The 7,968-nt window shown below is 57.4% G+C and overlaps 1 protein-coding gene across 1 annotated transcript; it reads right to left on the minus strand.

Annotated features, from left to right (window-relative positions):
• Positions 1 to 250: 250 nt before the first annotated feature.
• Positions 251 to 3,512, minus strand: FOXD3 (forkhead box D3). The gene has a single exon (XM_061411743.1). It carries the CDS (start codon positions 2,314 to 2,316, stop codon positions 871 to 873), a length of 1,446 nt encoding a protein of 481 aa, XP_061267727.1. The 5' UTR covers positions 2,317 to 3,512; the 3' UTR covers positions 251 to 870.
• Positions 3,513 to 7,968: the final 4,456 nt, after the last annotated feature.

The following is a 7,968-nucleotide window of genomic DNA, read 5'->3' on the forward strand; positions in this document are numbered from 1 at the left end:
TCATTTAGATGTAATGTATTGATAGGAAGAAAATCACCACCTACACACCCATGTTATGTGAAAACTAAAAGAAAATATTAGTACAATTTAAATTAGGCATATTTTTCCAATTAAATTTTTCTTACACTCAAATTATGAATTAGCAAAGTTTGAAAAGGTCATTCCTTGAAACTCATCTGGGAAGAATAAAATGCAAATATTATTTTAAAATCTTGTCATTTACCTCAGACACCTAAATGAAACATTAAGCTGAGCCTTTAAAAATTTTATTTACAAAGTTGTGTACAACACGATGGAATAACATTTAGAATACCATATATATTCATTATATATAAACAGACTTTTATATAGAATGACTTTCGTCTTCTGAAAATTTTATATTTAAAATCTCCCAACGTCTCTATACATTTTTTCTCACATAAAACTGCGGAGAGTGAACCTTCAGAAAAAATGAAAGTTCAGAGCTCTAAATCTACTGAATTTTTTTTTCTTAAAAAAATAAAAACCCCAAAAGGAAAGTCAATAATTTTTATACAAATATGTACAAAGAATTTCCCTCTCATCCCCCAGGTACTGAGAGCAGGCGCCGTCCGGGTACAGTTTTGGAAAAATCGGTTTTCGGTTTTACCTGTACGGAAAGATATTCCCCGCGGGCGCGCAGTGAGAGTTTGCTCCGCCAGCCTAGGTGTGCAGGACTGGGTGGAGGCCGCCGAAGGTCGGTGTTGAGGGGTCGAGGGGGAGGAAATGGAAGAGAGGCAGAGTCCAGGATTGGGCAGGGGGGCCAGGAGCGGGGCGGGGCGCGCAGCTTGCAAATTGCAGCCGACAATCCAGGCCGCTGCCAGGCCCCGCATCCCGGCCACCAGCGCGTCCCTATTGAGCGGGCCACTTGGCTTGAGCAGCGGCGGCGGCAGCAGCGGCAGCCGAGGCTGCAGGCTGCAGAAACTGTCCAGAGAGCGGTACGCTCAGAATCGGCGCGATGGTCGCCGTCGTCCGACTCAGTGAAAGAGGCTGGTGCGTGGCCATGAGCGCTGCCGACTGCACGGTCCCGGGCGGCCGCAGGAAGGACTGCGCGGCGCCACCGCCTCCGCTACCCGCGGTGCCCCCAGTTACCCCGGCGCCCCCAGCACCCGCGGCCGAGCCCCCGGGCGCCGCAGGGCCCCCTCCGATGATATTCTCGATGCTGAACGACGGTCGCGCGCTCGGCTCGGACTTAATGAGCGACGCCGTGGTGCCCGCGGCGCCCGCCGTGCCTGCGGCGGCCGCGGCGGCTCCTAAGCTGTTGAGCTGCAACTGCAGGCCCGGGCCGAGTTGCGAGCCGAAGGCGGCCGCTTTGCGGCCCAGCTCACCCGAGGGCAGCAGCGGCACGGCGGGCGGCAGCACGGGGGCCACGGGCGGCAGCGCGTACGGGTACTGGAGCGCCGCGGCCGCCGCCGCAGCTGCCGCGGCCGCCGGGTGCGAGTAAGCGCCGGCCGCGGCCGCAGGGTGCAGGCCGTAGGGGCGGCCGTAGGGCCCCGCGGCACCGGCCGCCGCCGCCAGGCTGTAGGCGCCGAAGCTCTGCATCATGAGCGCCGTCTGCTCACGCAGGTGCTCCTGCTGGTGGCGCTTGAAGCGTTTCCGGCGCCGCAGGAAGCTGCCGTTGTCGAACATGTCCTCGGACTGAGGGTCCAGGGTCCAGTAGTTGCCCTTGCCCGGGTTGCCCGGTTCACGGGGGATCTTGACGAAGCAGTCGTTGAGCGAGAGGTTGTGGCGGATGCTGTTCTGCCAGGCGGGGAACTTCTCCCGATAGTAGGGGAAGCGGTTGCTGATGAACTCGCAGATGCCGCTCAGAGTCAGCTTCTTCTGCGGGCTCTGCAGGATAGCCATGGTGATGAGCGCGATGTACGAATAGGGCGGCTTCACCAGGCTGTTCTTGGGCTTGCTCGGGGCCAGGCCGCCCGCCGCACCGCTGCCGGAGCCGGGCCCGCCACCGCTCCCGCCGCCCTCCTCGCCGCCAGCGCCGCTCTTGCAGCCGTCGGCCTCGGATGCTCCCGCCTCGCCCCCTGGCCCGGCCCCGGCTCCAGCCACCTCTTTGGGCAGTGCCAGGGGCTGCTGGTGCGGCTGCTGAGGCTGCCCGTGGTGGGGTGCCACCGGCGTCACCTCGTCCGCCTCGTCCAGGCGCAGCTCGGGCGGCCCCGAGGGACTGTCGCAGCCCCCATCGCTGTCTTTCTCTTCCAACGCGTCGTCGCCCTCGCCCACCACATCGATGTCCACGTCCTCGGCCGTCAGCACCGTCTGGCCGGACATGTCGCTGGCGCTGCCGCCACCGGAGAGGGTCATCCCTCCTCGGGGTTGGTGGCGGCGGCGGGGAAGGAGCGGCGCGCGATGGGCGTCTTCAGGGGCTGCCGCCAACCTCAGGAAAGGGGTTTGGGGCGCCCCCGAAAGACAGGGGATTAGGAGAGGGGAGGGGGGCGTAGGTGGTCCGGGGCCCTCCCGGTTTGGCTCACAGTCGGCGGCCGGGCATCGCACGACTCGGGCTGTGCCGTCCGCCCCCCGTGGCAGCGCTCCGCAAACTCCAGCTGTCCCTGGCGCTCGGTACTAGGCGCTCCCTGCTGCCCCCGGCAGCGGCCCCGGACCCGGCCCGGGCCCGGCAGCTTCTCCACGCCGCGCCCCCTCACTTCGCCTGCCTTCCTCTGCCTCCGGCCCGGGCGTGGGGAGCAGGAGCGGTGCCGGCGGGCGCGGGACGCGGGGCGCCGAGCAGCTCAGGAGGGCGCGGGCAGGGGCAACCGGGGGAGGGGGTGTCAGGGACGCCGAAGCCCCCGCAGTCGAAAGTCCCGTTTTAAGGACTGGCCTGATAGATTACTTTCTACTTAAAGATCCAACGGGAGGCGGGGCCACGTGACCGTGCGTGACGTCAGGGCCGCCGCGGAGCCGGCCAAACTCAAGTTGGTCGAGAGAATTGTCAACAAAGGGACAAGGGACGCGCAACTCCGCGCCGCACCGTGCGCCAGCATCCCGCGGGGCCCAAGGGCGCCTGGGACCGCCCTGGGACCCCACCCTGGGCTGGAGCCTGGCGAGGGGGTCGAGGGAGCCTGTGGGTGTGAGTGAGGGTGGGTGCGTGTGAGCTAGGGAGGGTGTGGGCCCGGGAGCCCCCGCCGGATCCGCGGCTCTGCTTCCCTGACATACCCGCCCCCTCTCCCTTCCCCGCCCCCCCTCTTGCCACCCGCCCTTTGCCAAAGCTCCCTAGGCATAGAATGTAGGACAAGATTCACATCCTATTTTTTTTTTTTTTTTAAGAAAAACTTGGTAGTCTCAGTTTTGTTTTTTTGATTCTTTTTAGCTCTAAAGATTAAGGGCAGCGCCCCGGTTCTGTCTTGCTAATTAGACTTAAGAGCCTCTCCTGCCTCAGTGCTTAGTCGGCGGAGACACCTGCTGAGGGGAGGCGCTCCTCCCGCTAAAGTCAAACCACAGGGTCCTGTCTTCGGTTTCCTGGCTCGATGTGGGCGTGTTTATATGTATGTGTGTGTAATAATATATTCCCCCCCCCTCCCCCGCTCGGCCACAGCAGCATCAGTTGGGATATCCGAAGGTCAGAAAATGGCTATTGATTAATCTATCAGAATAGTTGCAGAGAGAAATAAAAAGGACGTAAAATAACGGAGAACCTATAAATAAAGCCGCAACTAGCTGCTCGGAGTTGTTAAACGACTTAGCATGTGAAAAAGTCGGAAATGAGGCGCTGGGGAAGGAGCCGGCATTGGCAGCGGCCTGGGTAAGTCGAGTGGGGACGGGAAGAGGCTTCGGGCCTCTAGGTTAGACGCCGCGCCCTGTTTGGGATGGCTGACCTCAGGGGGAGCGGGCGGTGTGACTTCTCAGGCTTCTGGGCCCAGCCTCCTGGGAGCGAGCTTGTTGGCGGCCTAGACTCTCCTTGCGGCTAACTAACGTGGATTCTTTCCCCTTAGGGTATAGACAAACCCTCCAAGATTTTAGTTCCTCAGAGACCGGCAGCAGAGGAGGTGGAGGAGGAGGCGAGGATATGGCCAGTGCACACCGAGTTTCTTTGGCAAGGAAAGTCAGTGATGGTAGGAAAGACTATCGGCATTTAACTGGGATGGAGGGTTGGGGGCGCAAACCGACCCCGGATGCGTGACATTGCTGGGGCGCGCGGACCGCGCACTTCGGAATAGTGTTCCTGACCGGGTGAAGCCGCGATGCGCTGCTTTTTTTCCTCCTGCATTTTTAGGCAGCCTCCTTGTGAGCCGCGAGTGCCTGCCGGGTGTTAAGGGCTCCTGGAACCCAAGCCCAGTCTGGCCACTGAGGCCTGAGAAGGGAGTGCAGGCCTTACCAGAGGAAGGAGCACAAGGGGATATAGTCTGAGAAGAAATAGTGAAATACAGTATTTACAGATGATACTAAGAAACTGATGTATTTCCTGGAGGACAGTAGTACTTACGATTCCCTGTCTGTGTCTCTCTCACCTACCACCTCTCTCATTCCTTAGCCTAGATACACACGTAAACTTGCTTCACTTATAGGCAGTGCGACACACAGATTGACTTCAATTTTCACTAGATAATTTCCCGGATAAAACACTAGCACATTGCATACCCCCACTTCGCAGGATGTTTCTGGTTGAAACCAGGGCAGTTCCTCCATCTTGAGATGCCCAGGTAACTCCACGATTTTTCTGTATCTAAATGATATCCCGGTTGCACTTGACCCTAAAATGCATCTGAGTTCATTCCCGCAGCTGCACCGCTTTGTCGCCCGCAGGCTCCGAACCATTTACGATACCTTCTAGACAGCTTCCTGCAAAACCGACTGCAGCGGCGAACTGGCTGCCCGCTGTCCCTCGGCAGCGGAGGTCCCGGTGAAACTGTCTCAAAACCCAATAATTACAAAAAGAACGTCCGAGGGGCACGGAAAAGAAACTGAATCCACAAATTCCCTTTGCTCAGCTTCGGTTGTCCAGCCCCAGAGGCAGGCGCGGGCCGGCAGGAGCCCCACCGCAGCCTAGGAGGCTGGGCCCGCGTGGACGCGTTGCACGTGTGTGTGTACGCGCGGAAGGTTAGCGGCTCCCGGGGATGCCCTCCGCAGTCTTCTTGAAGCATCCTCCAAATGAGCCTAATTTCAATTCCTCGGCCCGCCAGGGCTGGCTCTCAGCACTCCCTCGGCGCCGCTGTTTACTGCCTCTGAGCCTCCCTCGGCCAAGACCTGGCCCGATCCGTCCATTCCCCCGTGTCTCTTTGGGACCTCCCTGGGGAAAGGGGTGGGGGTGAACAACTCCCAGCCGCCAGTTCCATTTGTTGCGCTTTTTTCTTTCGACACAATAAAAGTCAAATTAATTGATTCATACCATTAATTACGGCACGTAGCGTGAAAAGCAACGCTTCCCCTCGGTTAGAGATCTATTGTGCTAATCTCTTGTTCAATCAGTGTTACCATCTGATGCCGGGTCTGGCCCTTACAGAAACTTTTCGACTCGATTAGCTAAATGATGAGACGTGCGGGACCTACTGGCTGAGCCCCCGACGTCCTGCGCCGGTGCCGGCCCAACGGCTTAATATCGATTTCCAGCGGAGACGGCGGATTTCTCCCAACAGCTCTAGGCTGGGCAGCCCGTCGCCCTTTTCCTTCTTCTGGGCGGACAGAAGCGCCGCGCAACCTGCCGTGGCGGGAAGGAGGCTAAGCTGCAGCCCAGGTGGGAGGCAGGAAGGTTCCCGCTGCCATCACTGTGGGACACCGCCAGGGCGGAAGGGCGCGAGCCCGACATGGTGCAGGGTCCTGTCCTAGGCCAACTAGATTCCGGGTTTAGTAAATCCTGTTTGCCGCATGATCCCAGTTAGCGGCTAAAAGCCCACAGGTCGTCAGTTACCGCCAACTTTGGAACAGAGATGGGAGAAGAGAGACAGATACAGAGCGACAGTGACACACTTGGGGGGGGGGGGGGGGAGATGTGATAGAGGGAACGGAAATATTGGGGGTGGGGGTGGGAAGGAGAGAGAAATGTGGATAAAACATCTTCTGAGTCTCGGTTACTGGGGAGATAGTAAGAGGGAGAATGAAAAACACAGGCACAAACAATTAATATGAATGAGAGTGATTATTTGGGTCACAACAATCGAACTTCCCAGGAGGGATTTAAAGAAGATGGCAGCCAGCTGTCTCACCTGTTCAAATGTTTGGAACGTTTCAGCCAAAAGAGAATGTAATGAGGCTCCCTCCGTTTCTCCTGGGGTGGGCAGAATCCGTGGTACCCAGCTGCAGAAACCACCAGGACAGGGTCCGTTGGGGGCGGGGATTGGTAGTGGTGGTGGAGGGGACCGAGGTTCTAGCAACAGGAAACAAGAAAAGTGGAGTTCGGATCGATAGGAAGGAAATTGAGACGTCTCGGGGGAGGGGAGATTTAGTGTGTGTGTCCTGGGGGGTGAGATGGGGATGGGGGAGACAAGAAGAGGATGAAACAATTTATGACGGAGAAGGGGAAATTAATTACAACTCAATTTGGGTTCTTAAGTGGTCAACACAGGAGGAGGGGCACGGTCAGCGTGTTCGGAAAGCTGGAATGGCCCACCTACCCCTCGTCAGGCGCGGGAGAAACCAGGTGCCCTCTTCCTCGCCCTTTAAGTCAGAAACTATGCCCGTGGTTGAATAAATCGTTGGCCGGAGGTGAGATAGAATCGTTACGGCCAGGCGCGGGTGCACTTTTCTTATTATACGGGGAGAAAGGACCATGTCGCGCAGTAAGGGGCACGACCCCCACAGACAGCAGCCACCCTTCCTCTAATGCAGGGGAAACTAAACGTGGGCGGAGTCCATCTGGAATATACCCCTCTCCCCACCCCCCAAAAAACAAAGTTGGCTCTTTATTGACAGTCTTCACCGATATGTTAAACTATTATCAGCCTCTGCCTGGATGACGGCCACCGAGGGAGGTGGGAAGGGCTGAAAGGACATCCCGGGCCCCCACCCCACCTAAGTTATTTCTGTTTCCAAGAGGGTGGGATTTTCAACTCATTTCCCACCACCCTTGTATACCTCTCCGGATCTCTTTGGTGGGCGGGGGGGGGGGGGGTGGATTAATTTAATGTTCATGTTTGGATTTGCATCTCAAAACTTCATTTATTTTTAAGGTGTCCGCCACTCAGGGCCCACGCGAAGAAGTGCCTTCTAATGGCGAGAGACCAAAGGAAGAGGAAGAGAGACAGAGAGAGAGGGAGAGAGGATGGCTTCGAATTTATTTATATTGGAAATGTATAAACATCCATTCTGTAAAAGGCAACACGTTTAATTAACGATGAGAGAGCAGTTAGGGGCAGAAAGCTAGTAAAATTGTGTGATAAATTTATGGCATTGTTAGCGTGCTTTTAATTATGGCTATTATGTTAATTATTTCACATTAGCATGGAGTTATCAGCAGCATGTCAGATTTAATCAAAACGAGCCTTTCTCTCGAAAATTGTTCTTTTCATCCGCGAGGAGAAAGGTCCTGGGCAGGATCGGGGCTTAAAAATGACTTGGCATTGAAAGCTCGAGTCTTCCCGACACGGTTTGGTGCGGTGCGGCGGGGCCCGGCTGTCCGCGAGTCGCTCCGGGCTACCGGCAGCTCTCGGAGGAGCCGAGGGCCGGGTTTTTAGGAATTCACCATTTTCACCCCCTTCGGAGCCGACACTTCATCATATGGGATCATTCTGTCAAACAATATGATGCTGCTCATTTTTATCTGTCCCGCTTTACAAAACCCCCATTCAGCCGGCCGAGGAGCAACAAAAGCCTCGGAGCTGTTCGGCGGCTGCTGCCGGCCACGGCCTCCCCCGCGCGCAAAAGAGGCGGTGAGAGGGGCCGAGAGGGGCCGAGGAGCGCGGGCGGCGGGCGCGCGCCCCTCGCCGCCCGAGGGAACGCGGCCTGGCGGGGCCCGCGCGCCCAGGTTGCGGGCCCTCGGGTGTGGCCCCCTCGGGACACGCCTCTCCCAGGCCTGCACCCGCCCTCTGC

Source organism: Bos javanicus, chromosome 3 (assembly GCF_032452875.1).
Source record: "Bos javanicus breed banteng chromosome 3, ARS-OSU_banteng_1.0, whole genome shotgun sequence".
NCBI classification, from domain to species: domain Eukaryota; kingdom Metazoa; phylum Chordata; class Mammalia; order Artiodactyla; family Bovidae; genus Bos; species Bos javanicus.